Source organism: Mercenaria mercenaria, chromosome 2 (genome assembly GCF_021730395.1).
Source record: "Mercenaria mercenaria strain notata chromosome 2, MADL_Memer_1, whole genome shotgun sequence".
Taxonomy (NCBI): Eukaryota; Metazoa; Mollusca; class Bivalvia; order Venerida; family Veneridae; genus Mercenaria; species Mercenaria mercenaria.
In genome coordinates, this window is record NC_069362.1 from 5,167,420 (window position 1) to 5,191,846 (window position 24,427).

The 24,427-nt window shown below is 35.8% G+C and overlaps 1 protein-coding gene across 6 annotated transcripts in view; it reads left to right on the plus strand.

Moving 5' to 3' along the window:
• LOC128550233 (prolyl 4-hydroxylase subunit alpha-1-like) overlaps positions 1-17,600 on the plus strand; it is a 34,759-nt gene extending 17,159 nt beyond the window's left edge. For 2 of the 6 annotated variants that reach the window (XM_053528866.1, XM_053528848.1), the window contains exons 6-12: positions 2,163-2,344; positions 4,467-4,640; positions 5,028-5,098; positions 8,505-8,658; positions 10,499-10,561; positions 15,012-15,080; positions 15,797-17,600. In XM_053528866.1, coding sequence (XP_053384841.1) covers positions 2,163-2,344; positions 4,467-4,640; positions 5,028-5,098; positions 8,505-8,658; positions 10,499-10,561; positions 15,012-15,080; positions 15,797-15,964 — 881 coding nt within the window. In that variant the 3' untranslated portion in view covers positions 15,965-17,600. Of the gene's footprint in view, positions 1-2,162; positions 2,345-4,466; positions 4,641-5,027; positions 5,099-6,243; positions 6,315-8,504; positions 8,659-9,520; positions 9,584-10,498; positions 10,562-15,011; positions 15,081-15,796 lie in introns of all 6 variants that reach the window. The other 4 variants (XM_053528857.1, XM_053528843.1, XM_053528853.1 and 1 more) reach the window with 3 other exon arrangements.
• Positions 17,601-24,427: the final 6,827 nt, after the last annotated feature.

Consider the following 24,427-nt stretch of genomic DNA (forward strand, 5'->3'; position numbering starts at 1 on the left):
TGAAACCTGGTCAGAATGTTTTTTCTTATTGAAGGCTAAGTCGGGTTTGAAAGTGGGTCATCTGGGGTCAAAGTGTAGGTCTTTAGGTCAAATTGTGAACACTGTACAGATACTTGGTGAGAGTTTTTGTTTTATAAAATCTAGCAGAAATTTGTAACTTGGTTGTGTCAGTTAAGATCAGGTGAGTGGGTCAGGGTCAGCATTGCCGTCTTGTTTATACACACTTAACCTTTACCCTGATGTATTTCTAAAATGGACTGGTCCATCATTCAGTTTAGGCAGTACCACTTATTCTTGAAAGGGGTGTTCACTGAAAATTTACTGACAGAACATCGAACAGTGCAGACATTGATCTTGGTCTGTACTAGTCACAAAGGCAAAATCACTTGCTGCCAGCAGGCTAAAGCCATCAATCTGGTCTATGTACTGTTATATATCAGAATCAGCTTGATATGGGTATGGTCTGGAAGTTGTTGTTTTGCTTTTGCCTGCATATCTATCTTTATCAAGTTAAATTTCTACATGGCACATTAACATAAGATTCTATCACTAGTTGTAGGTGCAGATGGGAATATCTGGCTCGAGGGTAACTGTTTAAGCGGTAACAAGGCTCCTGCCGAGTTACAGCGTTAATAGTTACCCAAGAGCCAGATATTCCCATCTGCACCTACAGCCAGTGATTGAATCTTTTTCTTGCATGCCATATTCAACAAATAATAGTAAAAATAAATTCAAACAACTGATTTTCTTATAGCACTTTCTATGCCCCCGAAGGGAGGCATATAGTTTTTGAACCGTCTGTCAGTCTGTCTGTCGGTCTGTCAGTCTGTCCACAATTTTCGTGTCCGGTCCATATCTTTGTCATCGATGGATGGATTTTCAAATAACTTGGCATGAATGTGTACCACAGTAAGACGACGTGTCGCGCAAGACCCAGGTCCGTAGCTCAAAGGTCAAGGTCACACTTAGACATTAAAGGATACTGCATTGATGGGCGTGTCCGGTCCATATCTTTGTCATCGATGGATGGATTTTCAAATAACTTGGCATGAATGTGTACCACAGTAAGACGACTTGTCGCGCGCAAGACCCAGGTCCGTAGCTCAAAGGTCAAGGTCACACTTAGACGTTAAAGGATAGTGCATTGATGGGCGTGTCCGGTCCATATCTTTGTCATCGATGGATGGATTTTCAAATTACTTGGCATGAATGTGTACCACAGTAGGACGACGTGTCGCGCGCAAGACCCAGGTCCGTAGCTCAAAGGTCAAGGTCACACTTAGACGTTAAAGGATAGTGCATTGATGGGCGTGTCCGGTCCATATCTTTGTCATCGATGGATGGATTTTCAAATAACTTGGCATGAATGTGTACCACAGTAAGACGACGTGTCGTGCGCAAGACCCAGGTCCGTAGCTCAAAGGTCAAGGTCACACTTAGACGTTAAAGGTCATTTTTCATGATAGTGCATTGATAGGCGTGTCCGGTCCATATCTTTGTCATTCATGCATGGATTTTAAAATATCTACGCATGAATGTGTGACACATTAAGATGACGTGTCGTGCGCAAGACCCAGTTCCGTAGGTCAAAGGTCCTAAACTCTAACATCGGCCATAACTATATATTCATTCAAAGTGCCATCGGGGGCATGTGTCATCCTATGGAGACAGCTCTTGTTTCTTATAGTTGCGTACTAACAAAGCACGGGAACTTTACATCCGTAAACAGGAAGTACGTCATGACATTACATAGTCGAAAACAACGTAATAGTTCCAGTTTTGTTTTATCATCTGCATTGAAACATGTTATTTCCGTAAAATGATGTTTTTTCAATCGAGAAATATGTTATAAGGAACAAACAGAAACTAGCAAGGTATTTGATTTTTATCCCGTTTTACGTAAAACATTGATATTACTACACAAATCTTCTGTACATATTTAAGTAGTTCATTATACGTCATTTACAGCACGCAAGTCATCTTACACCCTGGGGTGTAAGATGGAATTTTCCAGCACGGGAGAAATCGCCAGAATTCCCAGTCTGGTATGCAAGAATATATGCTATTGAACCACAGGACATACAAAACAAAAAGCATAAACTTTGATTCATTGGGTTTAATGCTCAAAGCCATGCTTAATTCTTAAAATGTTACTCCATCAGCTCCAGATCATAATAGAGCACAAGGTAACAAAGAATATTATGAGAGGGTTTTGCGTGAAGAAGACGAGAATGCAAAACGTGGAGATGATGGTGAAGTCATCAACAAGAGACAGTTGGATGAGTACAGGAGTGGAGAAGAATATATGGCATATGAGGCTCTGTGCAGGAATGAGACCATTAAAGTAAGTTTGTACATAATGATATCAGGACATTTTTTATGGTTTTTATGGAGGAAAGGCTGTTGCTATCTGGGCATTTTCTTAGATTTTGTAGGGTTAGCTGTTGTCAGTTTTCATCTGCAAAATGTCAGTTTTGAGTATAAAAGTAAACATCACAAAGATGAATTTGAAACAAGGCTGACAGAGTGGGTGAATAGTAAAAGACAAAAATAAAATATTTGTTAAAATGTTTAGTGATTGACAGTTGCTTTCATATATTTCAAGTTTTTATGCCCCCACTTTGTGGGGGGGCATATAGATTTGCTCTTGTCCTTCCGTCCGTCCGTCTGTCCGAGCTCACATTTGCATACTTAGGTGGCTATAGGAACAATAGGTAACTGTACTTTTTCTTTGATGTCATTCATTCCGTAAGGCTTTTATGTGGCTATTTTTCTCTAAGTGGCTAAAAGAACAATAGAGAGAACAAAAGAGTAGTTACATAAGTATCCATATGTAGGAACGTCCGTCCGTCCTTCCGAAAATGTTGTATCGCGCGTAGCTCTGAAAGTATTCGACATAGAGTCACAAAACTTTACAGGAATGTTGGTCAGCATGTGTAGTTGTGCACCTGGGGTTTCGCGTCCGGATTCATTCAGTCATGTAGAAGTTACGGCCCCTGACTTTGTAAAAATTGGTCATTTTAGTGTTGTGTCGCGCCTAGCTCCAAAAGTATATGACCTAGAGTCACAAAACTTTACAGGCATGTTGGTCAGCATGTGTAGTTGTGCACCTGGGGTTTCGCGTCCGGATTCATCCAGTCATGTAGGAGTTATGGCCCCTGACTAAGTAAAAAATTTGTCATTTTAATGTTGTATCGCGCATAGCTCCAAAAGTGTTTGACCTAGATTCACCAAAGTTTACAGGAATGTTGGTAAGCATATGCAGTTGTGCACCTGGGGTTTCGCATCGGGATTCATTCAGTCATGTAGGAATTATAGCCACTGACTTAGTTAAAAATGGGTCATTTTAATGTTGTGTCGTGCGTAGCTCCAAAAGTATTTGACCTAGAGTCACCAAAGTTTACAGGAATGTTGGTCAGCATGTGCAGTTGTGCACCTGGGGTTTTGCATCCGGATTCATTCAGTATTGTAGGAGTTCTGGCCCCTGACCTGGGAAAAAATTGTCATTTTAATGTCACGTAGTGGGGGCATCTGTGTCCCATGGACACATTTCTAGTTTTTGTTTTTTTTTGGCTCACTGTAGACTGTAGCCACCTGCTTAACTCAGTAGGGGGAGCTCAGATATAAGGATTGTAGGGACATCCCTGGGCAAGTTGTATGTTTTCCATGAAGATTTGATTTATAAACAGTGTGTCTGAAATCATTTGTCCTTTCCCCCTGATTCAGATAGAGAAGTTGTCATTTTAATGTTGTATCGCGCATAGCTCCAAAAGTCTGTGTCTGTCTGTGTGTGTCCCTCTGCCAGAAGTTGGCAGGTACTTGTAGAGAAAGTGTAAGTACTGGTACAGAATTCAGGAACACTGGTTACATTATCTGCCTGCTGTTACATTTTAAACTGAAAATTATGTTGAAAAACAGCACTAAACCCAAAACAGACAAACATTGCTAGACTACAGGAAATACAGTTATTTTTATTATAAATCCAGAAACAGCAATTTCTTGTAAAAAGAGAGAAGTTTCAGTACAGACATGTGAAACAAATAAATTTAAAGTCAAAAGTGAAAAGTGAAAATTATGTCTCCCACACCACTGTGTGGTGGGAGACATATTGATTTACTTCTGTCTGTCTGTGTGTGTCCCTCTGCCACAAATCTTACCGCACTCTAAGTCGAACTTTTCTCATCCGATCTTCACCAAACTTGAACAAAATGTGTTTGCCAATAAGCTAGCCAAATCGGCCCAGGCACTTCAGAATTATGGCCCTTAAAACTTGTTTTTTGATAATCAAAGCACTGAAAGTCTGATTGGAAATAATCAAAGCACTGAAAGTCTGATTAGGCAGTTGAGGTCTTGGTGCATGATTGACTCATAATTATACTACAATTGTGGGAGACATGTGCTTTTCTCAAAAACATCTCTAGTTTTAGTTAGTCTTAACCAGTAGAATGATGTTTCTTGTATTTCAGCCGTACAAATACCAGCATAGACTATATTGTCGATACAAATCAAATAACCATCCCTTGTTGATTCTCTCCCCTGCCAAAGAAGAAGTCTTATATTTGAACCCATATTTATCAGTTTTCCACAACAGTATTAGTGACAGAGAGATTAAACTTATACAACGTTTGGCCACTCCAAGGGTAAGTACATAAAATGACATGTACTAATTTAATTCAGTTTGCAATAGTACAAAAATATTTGTGGTTTTAAATGTTTATTTCAAATGAGACCAGTGTTTTTTTCTAATGACATCCTGTGACCTGTTAAAATGAAAGTCATAACTTGGTAACCTCTGCTTGTCATATTTATTACATGTAATAAATACAGTAATAAAAAGAGGTCTAGCTCTTATGCTAATCTAATATTTATTTATTTTTTTTTAGAAAAGACTGAATATATGATCAAAATGTTCGCAAATCCTGTCTTAGACGTTTCCTGACCGGTGCAGAAAATTAATTTAAATCTGAACTTCTACAGTAACTTGCTGATTACATTCTATCTAAATATATATGACATATATTATGTAGCTTGGCAGAGCCACTGTACATAACCCTATCACAGGTAAATTAGAGACAGCTAATTACAGAGTCAGTAAGAGGTAAATTACGCTTTGGTGTGATGTACTGCTTACACTTGAGTGATATTGTTTAAGTTAGTGGACCTGTAACGGCTTCTGAAGTTTCCACAAAATTGAATATACAGTTGAAACTAGGAATCTCAAATTCCATGGTTTTGGGCATTTTACTTCGAGATAACTAGGACTTGAAAATGTCTTCAAACTAGCCTGAATTTGAGATAAGGGAGTTGAAGATACCAAGTTTCAACTGTAATTTTGGTATTTTGTTTTGGCATTATTTGGCCCATATAGAAAGCCTTAGAAGCACGGGGCTTCTCTTATAGGATAAAGAATGTTGAAAACCCATTTGTAGAGATAAGCCGTGCCAAGAGAAAACCAACATAGTGCATTTGTGACCAGCATGGATCCAGACCAGCCTGTGCATCTGCACAGTCTGGTAAGGATCCATGCTGGTCGCTTTCAAAGCCTTTTGCAATTAGAGAAACCATTAGTGAACAGCATGGATCCTGACCAGACTGCGCGAATGTGCAGGCTGGTCTGGATCCATACTGGTCGCAAATGCTGTATGTTGGTTTTCTTATGGTGTGGCTCAAATACTTGACCACAAAAAAGTCACATAATTTTCTTACAGATCCACTGCCTTACTACCTTCTTGCAAGAAAGTTAATATTTGGTTAACATATTTCATAATAGTTTTCTGTCAAAAAGTGTTTCATATCTTGCAATTGTTGAGTATATACATCTCATAAAAAGTGATAGAAGCTGTTAGATATTAAAAAATGAAACACACTTATTCATATTAATTTCTCTTAAGTTGAAAAGTCTTTGTCAAAATATAATTTTTATTTATGACTAAAATTCTATTTATTTATATTTGCATCTGCATGTGATTGTTAGATAAACAATAACTTTAAACAATGCAGAAAGTGCATGCTTGTAAAAATATTATAGAAAAATACAAAAAAAGAAATTTGTAGATAATAAAACATATTTTTATCATCATCTCCTTGAAACATTTAGTAAGGTAAACATGTTTCTTATTCAAAAGCTGTTATGAAATATGTGCATCAGATAGTAGTTAAACTTTTGCTTTTATTCCCTGCAGTATTTAGTAGTTTATACATGCATGTATGTTGTTTGAAAGAAGCTTTTCGTCTACTCTCTAGCTTGGTAGGGCAACAGTTCACAATCCTAAGACAGGAAAGTTGGAAACTGCCGGGTACCGTGTCAGCAAGAGGTAATCATTTTCTAAATATTTTTAGCCCTTACTTTGCTGGACACAATTGATTCTGCCTTTGCGACCAGTGAGGATCATGATCAGCTTGCATGTCCATGCAGTCTGATAAAGATCTGCACTGTTAACCATTCAGTCAGTATCTTTTTAGTAAGTACCCCTTTTAACAGCTAATGGTACTGTCCAAAATGAAAGATGGACCAGTTCATTATAGAAATTTAGCAGGGTAAAGTTTATGAAGTATGAAGATCTGGTATAGTCAAACTTCTTTTCAAGGCCCTCTGTGAACAGAGGCCATCTGACTCTGATCGTTTCATTTCCTGTTTAAACATTGCATCTGTTTTAACCTGTTAGTTAAGGAAACCTGCAACACAGACCAATTTTAGTTCCCCAGTTTCTGTCTTTGCACATGTTTGGGTGTATTTGTACATGCTGCATGGGGATGGTCAGTATCAGTCAGATCTTGGACTTGAGCATGTTGACACAAAAGAATTCATCTGTGATGTGTTTCAGATAAAGCCTTAATTGAAAACTTACCCATAAGCTTCTGTTAAATATTTACACAGGAAGTTAACATCTGCTTTAGCTTATTCGAGACCAGGCATGTTTACTTAAGATTGCCAAATGTGTGTGTGGATTAACATGAGAACCTAAAACAGTACATCTCACTTTATATTATTTCAGCCTGTGTAAGACCCATTTTTCCCTACCCGAGGGACAGTGTGGAATGGAAAACCGAGAATTAGTGAGGTTTTTTATCCAAACTGTCCCAAGGGTTGGGAAAACAGTTGTCTTACACAGGCAGACATGTAAGATAATTTTCTTGCCTTTCGCTTTCAAAACAGATTGTGGTGACAAATAGATTTGGGTATTTCCTTGCATTAGTTTTATAATTTATGACGTCATAATAGTTCCAGTACTATGTGATGTCACCTAAGTGCAAGCTATTTTAGACAAGATTTTTCTCAAAGGAAAGACAGGAATATCTATCCCTGGCGCATGCTCAGACAAATGTATACTTTCCCTGCTAGGTAGGCAAGATTACTTAGTCATTTTATACTGCGAATAATGATGTTGTGTTTAGAAAAGCTTCCTATTAGAAATATTTGCTGGGTATTACTTGAAAATATTATAATTTTGTCTCAGAAAAAGTTAGATTTTCTCTGTTTGTAATACATAAAAACGACCTAAGAATTCCCTCTAAATACAAAAGATTCCTTAGAAACATAATAATATCTTCCATAAAATTTATACAAGAAATCTGTCAATGTTTTACATCTTTAGTCATGTAGTAGACAGTGTCATACAGAATTTCGCCAACTGTTTACGACAGTTGACAAAATGATTCTAATACTAACAATCCTCTGACCAATCATGGCCAGTCAAATGTTTGAAATCAAAGATCAGTATCTCTATGTACATGTCAGTTTGTAAACAACTGAAAGGAAACCTCAGATATTGGCCTGAAGTCTGCAAGAGTAAAAAGGAAATATTCAAGAGTTATTAAGATATTGAATATCTCCAGGACTGAAAGTAATCTGAAAAGTTTAAAATATATTTGAATTTGACAGGTCTATGCTCTCCATGTTTCCTTCTGCTTGCCAGGGTCATTGGATGACTAGAGTCAGCTGACCACAATTTGTTAATTTGAAGATTCCCAAATATATAAATTTGCTATAGAATTGTTTATTTAACTAGCATAGGAATGTTTGACTGGCCGAAACAACTATTTCATTAGAACATTAATTTATGATGTTGAAATGTAAAAATAAACAAAAATATACTTATTTGTTTGTTTAATTTTGCAGATTAATGCAACCATGAAACACACAGAAAATAGTTCCCAAATAATAATAATGATTTTACAGTAAAGTAAAATGGAATATTCTAATAATTATGCTCTTTCTGTTCAAGCGCACTTCTGCTAAAATGACGTCAATTTAATGGGCGATGACGTCAATGTTTTTGTTCCGGCCAAGAAAGAGCGCTACTCAGTTTTTTCTTCTGTTTTAATTAAAGTCATTTTTGAATCAAATAATGTATTTATGTATTTTAAAACACTCAAAACCGGATAAACGTCGCCAGAATAATTCACTCAGGCTATGCCCTTGTGAAATAACTCTGCCAACGTGTAAACTCTTCTTTCGTGTATTAATAATGTTAAAACATGACTTTTCTAACTTGTTGTTTCAGTTGTTGGTTATCAGATTATGACTCTCCAGATATAGCTCATATAAATAAACGTATAGCAGCAACTACAGGCTTAAATATGGAAACAGCCGAGGAATTACAGATAGCTAACTATGGCATTGGTGGACAATACGAGCCTCATTTTGATTTTGCAAGGGTAAGTTTTATATTAATCATTTTTCTTTATTTTTGAAGTCATGATAGAAGCAAGCTAAAGGAGTAGATTTATTGGCTGTGATTTGAATTTTGTATAATTATGTTAATAGTTCTTTAATTGAACTTCACTGTATTGACTTAGATAAAATAATAATTGTTGTTATATCATGTATGCTGCATATCAAGACTTAAAGTGTGTAGCTTTGGTTATAAAAATTAGGTCTATTGTAATGGCCGCTTCAGTAAGTATGCTCTTAAACTAAGTTATAGCCGGCTCGCTTAGCTCAGTAGGGAGAGCGTTGGTGTATGGATCACAGGGCCGTGAGTTCGATCCCCGGGTGGGGCGTATGTTCTCCGTGATGATTTGATGAAAGAAATTGTGTCTGAAATCATTTGACCTCCATCTCTGATAATTCATTTGGGGAAGTTGGCAGTTACTTATGGAAAACAGGTTTGTACTGGTACAGAATCCAGGAACACTGGTTAGGTTAACTGCCTGCCGTCACATGACTGAAATACTGTTGAAAAAGGGCGTTAAACCCAAAACAAACAAACTTAAACTAAGTTTGTTCATATGGTTACCCATATAAGGGCTGTCACAGTAAAAACTTGAAAAAGCATTTAGTAACTTTTAATAAGCTGCTTAATGGATGTTCACCAAACTTGGTCAGAAGCAAGGTCGAAAAGGTCAAGGTCCTCCTCAGGTGATCGATTGTGCACAAGTGAAATGGCCAGATTTTCATAAATGAATTTATTTACCGGTATGAAAGAGTAAAAATCAGGCTTCTGTCATAATTTTTTATCAACATTGCTGTAAATTAATTACAAGATATTTTGTTGTTTTAATGCCATGCTTCCTATAGAGAAGGGAACCAACAGCATTTGAACGGGCAATAGGAAATAGAATTGCAACTTTCATGTTTTATGTAAGTGTTCTTTCTATGTTGTTTGTTACATATGACAGAGGTTGAGATTTCATAACTTAGCAGGTGCATATTATTATGTATAGCTACACATATGCGTACACAACTGTGTATAGAAATCTCAACCTCTGTGATGTTGATAATATGCAAATTGTGCAGTGCAATGAGCTTGATCTTATTTCTTCTAGCATGACCAGTTAGACTCTTATCCAAAAGCATGTCTTGTTTATGGATAAAATACTAACAGTATGGTTTGCTTTGATGTATAAAATTTTTGCAAGATACATTTATTAAATATTGAAGGAAAAAAGTCTCATTTGGTACAGATTACTGATCAAATTGTTTTGCATAATTGGCTATGACATATTAAGGAAATTACTGGAAAACTGTTTTAAAAGGCTCAAACAGTACTGACGTGTATGATTACATAGGAAAATTGTCCACTCAGCAAATACAAAACAAGAAATTAGATATTGATTCTTGACAGGAACAGAATTTCTTTGACCAAAATTGAATTAAAAAATTATGCCCCACAATAAAACAATGGTTTTTTTGTGAATGCTGACTGGCATTGTTGTAGGCACAGCAGGTAGAGCTCTTGCATGTACATTTTGCATATTTTCTGTTGACTATTGTACATTGGGTATTATTTGCACCATTTGTATTTCACAGTTTCAGAGCCAGTTGCTTTGTTTTCAGTTTTAAGAAATTGCATCTAGAATCTCTGGATTGTTTTCAAGTTGATGAAGGTTGATATTTTCAAAAGATAGCATTTTAAATTCCTGATTTCCACAATTTATGAATGTTGGCAAAAATTAACCCAATGCAAATACTACCCAATGTACAGTATCTAGTCACAAAATAGATATACAGGCTTATTGCTTTGATTTTATTTAATCTTGTCTTACAATGATTCAGAAAGAAGAAAACGCATTCCAAGGTCTAGGAACGGGCAACAGAATAGCTACCCTCATGTTTTATGTAAGTTTTACTGAGAAAAGAATAACTAAAAGTAGTGGTCGTTCATTAAGAAAAAGTGGTGACACTGACTGGTTATGAAACCAGGGGTCATGGGTTTGAGCCTCTTCTCCTCCAAATAAAAAAATACTAACATTTGGATAGAAATCCTTAAAACCTGGTGCTCTAAAGAAGCAGGAAAGTTTCTAGAATTGGAACATCTTTATCTTGCACAATCCTTCCACTAACATTAGTAATAGGGTTCTGAAGGAGTTGCCTATATGGGCATTAGTGAACTATAGATAAGCTTCCATATAAACCAGCAAGTTCATTAAGAGGCCTAGAATAAATTTTTAGCACAGATTCATATTGGTCTTTTACATTTCAACACCATTGCATGTATGTATATCAGAATTCAATTGAACTATCATATAATACAATAATTACAAGCAATATTGGATGCAGAGTTGTAAAATTTCTGTAATGACTGCTATCAAGGTTCCAACTGTTTAGGTGAAATGGTTATCAAGTGTGGCTGAGAATTACAATAATTTCTATTCACGTTTGCTTTGAAAGTTTTAATGAAATATGTGTAGTGTTTGTGATGGCCTGTTACAGTAAATTAAGCATGCTCCATACCATTTTTAGCTCGACTATTCGAAGATTAAGTAGAGCTATCCTACTCACCACGGCGTCGGCGTCACACCCTGGTTAAGTTTTTTGTACCAGTCCACATTTTGACAAAGTCTTTTGAGATAAAGCTTTGAAACTTTCAACTCTTGTTTACCATCACCATGTCCAGTTATAGGCAAGAGTACATAACTCTGTCAAGCATTTTGACTGAATTATGGCCCCTTTTGACTTAGAAATCTTGGTTAAGTTTTTCGTACCAGTTCATATTTTGGCAAAGTCTTTTGAGATAAAGCTTTGAAACTTTCAACACTTGTGTACCATCACCATGTCCAGTTGTAGGCAAGAGTACATAACTCCATCAAGTGTTTTGGTTGAATTATTGCCCCTTTTTGGCTTAGAAATCTTGGTTAAGTTTTTCGTACCAGTCTACATTTTGACAAAGTCTTTTGAGATAAAGCTTTGAAACTTTCAACACTTGTTTACCATCACCATGTCCAGTTGTAGGCAAGAGTACATAACTCCATCAAGCATTTTGGCTGAATTATGGCCCCTTCTGACTTAGAAATCTTGGTTTAGTTTTTCGTACCAGTTTATATTTTGTGTAAAGTGTTTGACATATGGCTTTGAAACTTTTATATCTTGTTCAGTATTATAGTCTCTATCAATAGGCAAGAGTACACAACTCTGTCATCTTTTTTGGCTGAATTATGGCCCTTTTTGAACTTGGAAATTGGTTCTGTTTTCATATATGTCCATGTTTTGTCAAGACTATTTGACATATGGCTTTTAAACTTTAAACAGTTGTTTATCGTTATGATTTCCATCTGTAGGCAAGAGTACATAACTCTGACAACTATTTTGGCTGAATTATGGCCCTTTTTGGACTTTGAAATTTTTGTCAAAACTATTTGAACTGTGGCTTTGAAACTTTTAACACTATAGTATATCAACATGATTTCCATCTGTAGGCAAGTGTACATAACTCTGTCAACTATTTTGACTGAATTATGACCCTTTTTAGCTCGACTATTCATAGAATAGTAGAGCTATTGGACTCGCCCATGCGTCGGCGTCCGCGTCGGCGTCGGCGTCCGCGTCCCGATTTGGTTAAGTTTTTGTATGTAAGCTGGTATCTCAGCAACCACTTGTGGGAATGGATTGGAACTTCACACACTTATTCACTGTGATAAACTGACTTACATTGCACAGGTTCCATAACTCTGTTTTGCTTTTTTACAAAATTATGCCCCTTTTTTGACTTAGAAATTTTTGGTTAAGGTTTTGTATGTAAGCTTGTATCTCAGTAACCACTTGTGGGAATGGATTGAAACTTCACACACTTATTTACTGTGATAAACTGACTTACATTGCACAGGTTCCATAACTCTATTTTGCTTTTTTACAAAATTATGCCCCTTTTTCGACTTAGAATTTTTTGGTTAAGGTTTTGTATGTAAGCTGGTATCTCAGTACTCACTAATGGGAATGGATTGAAACTTTACACACTTGTTCACTGTCATGATCTGACATGCACAAAGCAGGTCCCATAACTTTATTTTGATTTTTTACAAAATTATGCCCCTTTTTCAACATAGAAATTTTTGGTTAAGTTTTTGTATGTAAGCTGGTATCTCAGTATCCACTAATGGGAAAGGATTGAAACTTCACACACTAGTTCACTTTCATGATATGACGTGCAGTGCAAAGGGTCAATAACTCAACTTTGCATTTTACAAAATTATGCCCCTTTTTCAACTTAGGAGTTTTTGGGTTAAATTCTTATATGTAAGCTGGTATCTCAGTACCCACTAATGGGAATGGATTGAAACTTCATACACTTGTCCACTGTCATGAGCTGATAAGCACTATGCAGGTTCCATAACCCTATTTTACTTTTTTACTAAATTATGCCCCTTTTTCGACTTTCTTATTTATTCAAGCGACAAGGCTGTTAAATAGTCGAGCGTTGCTGTCCTCCGACAGCTCTTGTTGGACTTGGAAATTAGTTAAACTTTTCATACAAGTCCATATTTTGCCTAACATATAACTTAATAACATATTTGCCATCATGGTCACACATTGCCACTTAGTGCAAGACTAATCGAAATCCGCAAATACAGGAACATTTTTAGCTCACCTGTCACAAAGTGACAAGGTGAGCTTTTGTGATCGCGCGGTGTCCGTCGTCCGTCCATGCGTCAGTACGTCTGTCCGTCCGTAAACTTTTGCTTGTGGCCACTCTAGAGGTCACATTTTTCATGGGATCTTTATGAAAGTTGGTCAGAATGTTCATCTTGATGATATCTAGGTGAAGTTCGAAACTGGGTCACGTGCCGTCAAAAACTAGGTCAGTAGGTCTAAAAATAGAAAAACCTTGTGACCTCTCTAGAGGCCATATATTTCACAAGATCTTCATGAAAATTGGTCAGAATGTTCACCTTGATGATATCTAGGTCAAGTTCGAAACTAGGTCACGTGCCTTCAAAAACTGGGTCAGTAGGTCTAAAAATAGAAAAACCTTGTGACCTCTCTAGAGGCAATATATTTCACAAGATCTTCATGAAAATTGGTCAGAACGTTCACCTTGATGATATCTAGGTCAGGTTCGAAACTGGGTCACGTGCCATCAAAAACTAGGTCAGTTGGTCAAATAATAGACAAACCTTGTGACCTCTCTAAAGGCCATATTTTTCATGGGATCTGTATGAAAATTGGCCTGAATGTTCACCTTGATGATATCTAATTAAAATTTGAAACTGGGTCACGTGCGGTCAAAAACTAGGTCAGTAGGTCAGATAATAGAAAAACCTTGTGACCTCTCTAAGAGGCCATATCTTTCAATGGATCTTCATGAAAATTGGTCAGAATTTTTATCTTGATGATATCTAGGTAAAGTTCAAAACTGGGTCACATGAGCTCAAAAACTAGGTCACTATGTCAAATAATAGAAAAAACGACGTCATACTCAGTTCAAAACTGTGTCATGTGGGGACAGGTGAGCGATTCAGGACCATCATGGTTCTCTTGTTATAATAAGGCTTTAGATTTTATGCACACAAAAAAAACCAGATATAACAGCTGTACATATAAATGTTTTGCATAATTACATGGCTAGATAAGTGCTACTTTTAATACAGTACAGAGAACTATAAAGGGAAGTAATCAAAAAAGAAATTAAGTTATTGGTAAGGAATTTTATGTATTGCATTGAAAACAATTTTTCAGAAGCATAAGCATTTTCTTCCTCTACTTTATTCACAATTTTGGAAATTCTGTTTTCTATTTTTGACAACATATTTTATTATGAAATTCCTTGATATTTCTCAATACCAAAGTACATGTATTCTAGCCATCTTGGTTTAGATCACTGATTTTGAATCACTTACCCCTCATTATGATTAAAAGCCTTTAAATTTGCTGGTGTAGCATTCTTTAGTTAGAGGAAGATAAAAAAGATTCAGATAGTTTATGTTGGCTGGTTCCACCTAGTTGCCCATCTTTGCCAAAAATAATTCCCAGATGGGCAGTGGATGTCTTGAAATGCCACTAAAACAGGGATGTTTTGACTTAAAAACAAACAAATGAATAGTTAAATTACTCAGTATCGACCAGGACTTGGGTCATTTATAGGCAGAAAAATAATATTTTAAAAGGTTGTAGGTCTACTTTAATGTTATGCTTTATTGTTCTTGAAAAAATAGTTGCACGTTTTATGCTATATTAAAATGCCTTTGGTTATGTATGATGTTTGAAAGTCACAGAGTTTTAAAGGCTTGTTTCTACTTCTGTAATCCTGTGTCATGTTTATTATATAAATTAGTAAATTCCTTATTAATTACAGTTATCTGATGTACAAGCAGGGGGTGCCACTGTATTTCCATATCTTGGATTAAAAGTATTCCCTGAGAAGGTAAGTCACAGTGTCTGGTAAGACATTTCAACTATTCTCAGTCTGTTTCTACATAGATTTACTCTTGATTGTTTCATCAATTTGTTGGCATAAATTTTTCTGATTTCACTCATAATAACTAATTTTTTGGGTGTATAAATTTATGGATAACAATATTAAAGATAAAATGGTATTCTACAAAAGCCTATATTTTCATTTTTGATACCATTTCACAGATTGATGTAGTGATAGAGTCTGTTGAAAGTTACAATTACCCACATTATATATTGATGATTTTACAGAATGAAATACTCATGATTGTTATTCTTTGTCAAGCTGTTTTCCATATAAGTAACATACTTCACTGCAAGGCAAAATGATGGTAGAACTTAACAAATCTTTGTTGTTGTTTTTTTTGTTTGTTATGACTTAAAATGTTACACTGTAGTTGAATCTTGTATATCACATTGAATTCATTAATATTTTTGGGGGACTGATTTGCATGGATTTTGTGGTTACCCCAATCCACAAAATTTGGTCCCAATGAGCAAATAAAATTCCTGTTCATTTTACATTCAAAAATTGAAATCCAGGAATTCATATTCCAATGTAATAGCATTAAACCTATAGGATTTTTTGCACACAAATAAAAGTTTTCTCAATATAATATGTTTATCAGCATAAAACTTAGCCCCTGTAGACCATGTAAAGTTTACTGTTTTATTTTTGCTTGACAGGGTAAGGCAGTATTCTGGTATAATCTATATAAGAATGGAGAAGGAATCTATGATACTCGTCATGCAGCATGTCCAGTTCTGGTTGGCTCTAAATGGGTGACAAATAAGTGGATACACGAACGAGGTCAAGAATTCCACCGACCCTGTGGACTTCGAGAGTCAGAATGATAGCATCAGTAGAATATTGATTGATTTGAAAATTAATTTTGCTGATTGATTATTGGTGTGAATGCAGTTGTTTCTCACTGTACATGTACTTACCTGCTTAATGGGGACCAAAATTTTGATATGCAATAAGCTTGATGTATTGATATATATTTGAAGAGTAGGTTGTTAGAAATAAGTTGTGATATTCATAGTATTTTCAGTAAGAATACAATTTAACACTGTCATAATAATGAAATCCTGTTTTTAGCTCCACTATGCGAGGAATAGTCTAGCTATTATACTCACCCTGGCATCGTCGTCACACCTTGGTTAAAGTTTTGTATGCAAGTACATATGGCTATCTTTCAAAGGCATATAGCTTTAAAACTTATTTTTTTCTTTTTCTAGATCAATTATTAACCTCACTGGGTCAAGTCCCATAACTCTGACATGTATTTTGGCCAAATTATACCCCCTTTTGGACTTATCCTGGTTCAAGTTTTACATGCAAGTTACTATCTCCAAAACTAATGCAGATATTGAATTGAAATTTTCATGTATTCTCAGAGGTTTAAAATAAGGATATAGCATCAAGAGCCATAACTTTGACATGCATTTTGGACAAATTATGCCCCCTGTAAACTTAAAACATCTGATTAAAGTTTTGCATGCAAGTAACTATCTCCAAAACTAATGCGGATACTGGATTGAAACTCTGTAGATATTCTAACATTAATGGTAATATTCCAGCTTCTGGGACAACAGTTGGAATAGTTGAGCGTTTACTGTTTGTACGGACAGCTCTAACTTGTTTTCCTTGGTACTGGCTAGCGTCCTACAACCTGACATTTTTGTAATCTTTTTCACGATAACTCGGGAAATAGATATATCTGATGGTTGAAATTTCACGTAAACAAACTAGGTTATCCTCCCAACTAAAGAGCTAATTTGTTTACTTCTAAAATTAGGTCAAGTACTTTTTCGAGGCCCGAACGAAGGGCCACCGAATCGGGTTGTTTTAAGGTCTAACAGTAGTATGTTTCCGGACCATATATATGGACAGCGAGTTGTCACTTTATTGATTTTCAATTTATGTTCAATATTGAATAAAACTTCATTTTCAATAGTCGTACAGTGTCTGAGTCATAGAATTGGTTGAATTACCTCTCTTGAATCGATGATTTGATCGTATCTCTCCCGACTGAATCTTTTAAAAATTCACTTTTTGAAGTGTATATTTTGATATGAAAATGTGTTTTAGGGTGTGTTAAAATCATGCACTAAATTATCAAAGCTGTATTTCCTCGGTTTAAGAGTTTACTAAACGTCTAGTCTGCTTACCTCAAATTTGCATGGGGCCTTAGGTTTAATGGCGGGACCTCACGGAAATACTGCGTATGCGCATCACGCCACTTCCGATTTCCCCCGACATGTAAACATGCTTCGTGAGTGCAGACAAAATGAAATGTAGCATTTATTGTAAAATTATTTAACCGTTGTAACTTCGCTGTGTTGTTGAAAATCAAGCGTCCATTTTATCGGAAACAGATGAGCAAGGTTAAAAACCGAAATAAAGCATTTAAGGGACTGTCCGGATTTGGTATGTGCAGCCAGTATATATAAAGATATATAAATCAGTAACATGGAAGTAACTGTTGAAACTTAACCTTCAAAGTTAAGCCATTCTCAGTTTACGATGAAAAAAACTTTGTTCAAAAACTAAGTCTTTGAAAAAATTTTTTTATAAAAATATGTTCTAAATCATACAGTTTGTATAATCTTTGTGGTAGGTCTGAGAAACATATAGGGCAGAGTCCAGAGAAAACTGAAGAAATTTTCTTTACAAAGTCTTTGAGATTTCTTCATTTGCGTGTGGGTATATTTAATGTATCTTATAGTTTTGAAATTTATGTCCACTTGATCTTAATAATTCCAAACATGTATGATTCTGCTTGACATGCTTTAGTGGATGTTGGAGCTGAATATAGAAAGTCCATTAAATAACCTTTTTAGCTCGACTATTCGAAGAATAAGTAGAGCTATCCTACTCACCACGGTGTCAGCGTCGGCGTCGCACCTTGGTTAAGTTTTTCGTACTAGTCCACATTTTGACAGTCTTTTGAGGTAAAGCTTTGAAACTTTCAACACTTGTTTACCATCATCATGGCCAGTTATAGGCAAGAGTACATAACTCCATCAAGGATTTTGGCAGAATTATGGCCCCTTTTGACTTAGAAATCATGGTTAAGTTTTCGTACCAGACCATATTTAAACAAAGTCTTTTAAGATAAAGCTTTGAAACTTTCAACACTTGTTTACCATCATCATGGCCAGTTATAGGCAAGAGTACATTACTCCATTAGGGATTTTGGCTGAATTATGGCCCTTTTTGACTTTAGAAATCTGGGTTAATATTTCGTACCAGTTCATATTTTGACAAAGACTTTTGAGATAAAGCTTTGAAACTTTCAACACCTGTTTACCATCACCATTTCCAGTTATAGGCAAGAGTACATAACTCATCAGGATTTTGCTGAATTATGGCCCCTTTTGACTTAGAAATCTGGTTAAGTTTTTCGTACAGTTCAATTTTGTAAAGTGTTTGCAAATATGGCTTTGAAACTTTTATCACTTTTAGTATAATAGTCTCTATCTGTAGGAAAGAGAACATAACTCTGTCATCTATTTTGCTGAATTAGCGCCTTTTGGACTTTGAAATTGGTTCTGTTTTCGTACAGTCCATGTTTTGTCAAAACGGGGGGTGGCGGCGTTCCACAGACCTTGTCGGAGCATATCTTCTACATGCATAGAGGATTTTGTTGAAACTTGGCACAGTTGTTCACCATCATGAGACGGAGTGTCATGCGCAAGAACCAGGGCCCTAGGTCTAAGGTCAAGGTCACACTTAGAGGTCAAAGGTCAAATTCAAGAATGACTTTGTCCGAGGCATATTCTTTTTCATGCATGGAAGGTTTTGGGAAAGTTTGACAATTGTTCATCATCTATGAGACGGAGTGTCATGCACAAAAACCAGTCCCTAGTTATGGTCAAGGTCACACTTAGAGGCAAAGGATACAGAATGAAAAATTCAAAATGACTTGTCCGGAGCATATCTTCTTCATGCATGGAAGGATTTTGATGTAGCTTGCACAGTTGTTTCACATAATGAGAGGGAGAGTCATGCGCAAGAACCAGGTCCCTAGTCTAAGGTCAAGGTCACACTTAGAGGTCAAAGGATACAATAATGAAAACTTTGTCCGGAGCATATCTTCTTCATGCATGAAGGACTTTGATGTAGCTTGGCACAATTGTTCACCATCATGAGACGGAGTGTCATGCGCAAGAACCAGGTCCCTAGGGGTAAGGTCAAGTCACACTTAGAGGTCAAAGATACAATGAATGAAAACTTTGTTTCCCGGAGATTTCTTTTCATGCATTGAGGGATTTTGATACAACTTGGCACAGTTGTTCACCATTATGGACGAGTGTCGTGCGCAGGAACCAGGTCCTAGTCTAAGTTCTAGGTCACACTACAGGCCAAAGGTCAATACAAGAATGACTTGTCCGGTGCATTTCTACTTCATGCATGGAGGATTTTGATGTTACTTGGCCAATGTACACCATCTTAAGACGGAGTGTCATGCACTGGTCCCTTCTTTGAATTACTTCCCTTTGCTGTTACTATAAATAGCTTATATTCTAACTTTTTCATTACAAGTCGTAGAGAAAAATCGAGACCACTTTTCTGTAGTACAACATGCATTGTTACATCCAGTTCTGAGGTGTATTTTTAGCTATCTCTACATTGTAGGATTTTTGTGTGGACTTAGAATTTTTTTGAGGTTTTTTTTTTTTTTTTTTTTTTTTTTTTTTTTTTTTTTTTTTTTTTTTTTTTTCTTCTCTCTCTTTAAAGATTAACTTCCTTAGTTGTTAAATAAATAACTTACATTGTATTTTTTTTTATAATTGACCGTGGGAAAAACCAAGACCACTTTTCTGTGGTACAACATTGATGTTTACTTTCAAATTTTGGGTGTATTTTAAGGTATCTTGACCTGGTAATGATTTTTTTTTTGTGGACTTAGAAAAATAAAGGAATTACAATAATTTCTAAAAAGAAAAAACATTGTAAACAACTAGAAAATTAAAATTCCATTTGCAAATACAGGTACTAATGTAAAGAAATTTGCTGTGACGGGCGTATATTGTGACATTCTGGCACTCTTGTTGGACTTTGAAATTGGCTCATATATTGCCATTTAGTGCAAGACTTATCAAAATCAAAGTAATACAGGAATATTGTTTGTCTAATCTATTTATTTCTTTTGTCTGAATATCCGTGGAAATATTCTGATCCCATTCTTCAATCAATTCTTTGAATAGTAGATCGCGCTTTCATCAGACAGCTCTTGTTTATGAGCCTGCTGATGAACCACATTGGTCAGTAGCAAGGTCAAGGTCATGTGTGTGACATTTGTTGTTTTGTCTTTGTCTGTTTAGATTAGAATATTAAAATTTAGGTACATGTTCACAAAATTTATGTCAGTGAGACAGCTCTGTAGCACTTTTACTTTATGTCAGTGAGACAGCTCTGTAGCACTTTTACTTTATGTATAGAATGAATTTTATAAAAAGCCCATTGTGATGTTTGCATAGTTTTTCTGTTATAACAGCTTAGTTTTTGTTTGATTAGTTTTTAGTCTATTATAGGGGAAATATTTTACTAAGTCTTCTTCATCTGATAAATAATAAATCTTATCTTTGATTTTTGATGGCATACCAAAACTGCTTTGTTCCAGACTGATGTAAAAAAAAAAATTGAGAAAATACTTTCAGTAATTAGTTGATACAGTAGACAGAATTTTTAAAGTGGTTTCATAAGTATGTTTTAGGAAAGAAGAATGTGAAGAAAAATCTCAAAATCATCATTCTAGTTTGTAATTTAATATAGAATAGAAGGAATTCAATAGTAGATATCAAGTTGATATTATATCAGTTTATAAACAAAATATTAAAACTTTTTGATTTTTATCTGTATGCATGTTGATTGTTGTTTAAGGAGCCAAATCCATTATTTTATCATCCTTTTTGATCGTAATGCAACCTGTGTAGAGTGAACACTGGGAAGATAAAAATGTGTATGCAGTACAGGAATCTTGCTCTAGACTATTTAAATTATTAAAAATTTTATTCAACAGAAAAGAAAATGATCTGCACTTTTTAAAAAGGTGTTTCCTCATCAGAGCTGTCAAATAAGTAGTTATGTGGTACTTTATTGCTACTTTAGTATGTTTAGAACATGCTGTTTTTATAAGAAACGCATGTAAATATATGTCATAAATATGAAAAGCGGATGCATTTGTTCATTTCATCATTTGATAGGTGTCCTGTTTAATAATTGCTTCCAGGGTATGCTTTGTCTGCCAGTACAGCTGAGCTTTAATCTGATCTGTATTTTATTTGTTTACTTATATGTAGATATGATAGTTTTAGCTATATTAAATGTTTTGTTATTATAGATAAATTGTTCACTTTTTTGTCTTAATAAATGTGCTTGCATTGAGATTATGTTGCAGTCAGATACAACTTTGCACGTATGTATCCGGACGACTTGTCTTTATATTCAGTGTTGATTATATCCGTTGACAAAGTAACTGTTAATCGAGAGTTGAGTGCAATACTGCCTTTACTCCTATTAAATAAAGGAGGAGTTTCGGCAGTATCTTGCTCAACCCTCTTTTTATGCTTTCGGCAACATCTAGAAGAAGTTAGCAAAGTGAGGATGGATATGTTAAGATGTCGGGTTCTGCTGGTAATGATGCCGTTTGCAGATCTGGATTACTGTGAATCACCATTTGCTCAAGTGTTGAAGGCTCGAGCACCAAGGCTGGCTCCAGCAAAGGGGATGACTTGAGCAATTCTTATGGTCCTCGGCAATTTCCTTATATTTTCTATGTTTGGATTGCTGTAAACTGCAGAGAACCTGAGAATTTTTATTGTTCCTGTGCCATTTCTAGCATTTTGTGTTTTACTGTAATTGAATTTTAAGATAAAGTAAATACTTAGAATAATTCGAACGTTCAGTTTCCTTATAGCATTCTGTTAGAAAAAGAAGTTATAACATATCCACAAAGGAAATGTTTTTTGTATCAAAAACTATTTTACCGTCCAAAAGTTAAATTTTCCAACATATTTGCAATGTTTGTATATTTTGTTTATTGGCCAGTTTGTTGCTTTTTGTTTTCATATTCAACATGCTTTTTTATTTGATACAATGCCAAAGTGTCTGCTTATCATTTCTGTATATTTGAGAACATATGAGTAACTAAAATTGTGTAATCTATACAAGTTTTTTTTGCTGTAATTATAATTGAGCCGTGCCATAAGAAAACCAACATAGTGGCTTTGCGACCAGCATAGATCCAGACCAGCCTGCGCATCCGTGCAGTCTGGTCAGGATCCATGCTGTTCGCTTTCAAAGCCTATTGCTATTAGAGAAACTGTTAGCCAACAGCATGGATCCTGACCAGACTGCGCAGATGCGCAGGCTGGTCTGGATCCATGCTGGTCACAAAGCCACTATGTTGGTTTTCTCATGGCACTGCATAAACAGCAGCTTGTTTATGTTTCACAAAACATTTGGAGGTAGTCCTACATAACTGATAAATTATGAATTATTGAAGCCATGTTTTAGAAATCCTCTACAGACAATCATGTCATGTACTTTGTACTACATTATATGTAAAAGCATTCACTCTAATGGATACATTGATATAATTTGTTATCTGGATTGTAAAGAAAGAGCACAAAATTTCCTATTGGGGAGATTGTAGGTTAAAGACCTGAGGAAGGTATGTGTTTAGCAGACAGAAGACCTGTGTTCCCCATCTCTGATCCATGTGGGGGAGGTTGTTAACTACTAGTAAGGGATTCAGGAACATGGGAGAGGACTTAACCTATTTGAAACACAAAATAAACAAACACACTTCAGTATATATCATGATAAATTGTGAAAATTAAGCTCTCTGACATGTCCAGTTTGTGAAAACATCTTGTAAAATCTAGACGAGACTTAGTTGGTCATGCATTTAAGGTTTTGTTTCAATGCTTTTATATATAAATGTATAATTTGTTTTAGGTAATTATTTGTTTTAATATTTTGCCAATACTTAGCAATGGTTGCAAACTGTTGTCTACAAAATTTTAATGTAATGATTCTGTAATATATGTGCTTAACTGAAGTCAGTGCAAGAGGTGTGTTAATCAGCATTGGGAATCAGGAAATATTTCTTGACATTATTATTACATTCACTATAGGAGCAAATTTTAATTGAAGTTTCAGTCAGGTACTGTAACATCACATATTCAGCCAGTATGAGGGCTTGTATTTTATTGCTAAGATGTAATCTTGAAAATGGATGTTTTTGTTGTCGCCTATTAGCCAGAGCTTACTTTATAAAATTTCTTGGTGCCATCTACAGCAATACATGTGCAATATAGTTTTCTCTAAGAGATATAGATAATACTGCAGAAGATACTGTGAAATCGTTCGATATTGTGGGCACAAAATTTTTTCGTTTTGGCCAGAACAGGTGATTTGCAGAGATATAAATTTGTCAGTTTCAACTTTTGAACATAAAATTAATAGAATTTTTGTGCCCCCGCCCCATGAGTGGTGGGAGCATATAGATTTGCTCTTGTCGGTCTGTCCGTCTGTCCTTCCGAGAATGTTGTGTCGCGCCTAGCTCCAAAAGCATTAGACGTAGAGTCACAAAACTTTACAGGAATGTTGGTCAGAATGTGTAGTTGTGCACCTGGGGTTTTGCGTCCGGATTCATTCAGTCATGATGGAGTTATGGCCCCTGACTTAGTAAAAAATTGGTCATTTTATGTGTGCACTAAAAGGAGTGCACAAATTTACAGGAATGTTAGTCAGCATGTGTGTTTGCACCTGGGGTTTCGGTCGGATTCATTCATTCGTGTAGGAGTTATGGCCCCTGACTTAGTAAAAAATTGGTCATTTTAATGTTGTGTCGCACGTAGCTCCAAAAGTATTTGACCTAGAGTCACCCAAGTTTACAGGAATGCTGGTCAGCATGTGCAGTTGTTGCACCTGGGTTTTGCGTCGGATTCTTCAGTGTGTAGGAGTTATGGCTCCTGACTTAGTTTAAAATATTGGATCACTTTAAAGAATGTTGTGTCAGCCTGAAAGCTCCAAATGTTAAGTTGAGATAGGGGGAAGAATCAGCACGCAAAGTTTACAGGAATGTTGGTCAGCATGTGCAGTTGTGCACCTGGGGTTTCGTGTCTGGATTCATTCAGTATTGTAGGAGTTATGGCCCCTGACCTAGGAAAAAATTGTCATTTTAAGCATGTAGCTCCATAAGTATTTGACATAGAGTCACAAAACTTTACAGGAATGTTGTATCTTAAAAATTGTTTAACCTGAATCATTAAACCATGTTACAGTGGCAGGAGTGGGGG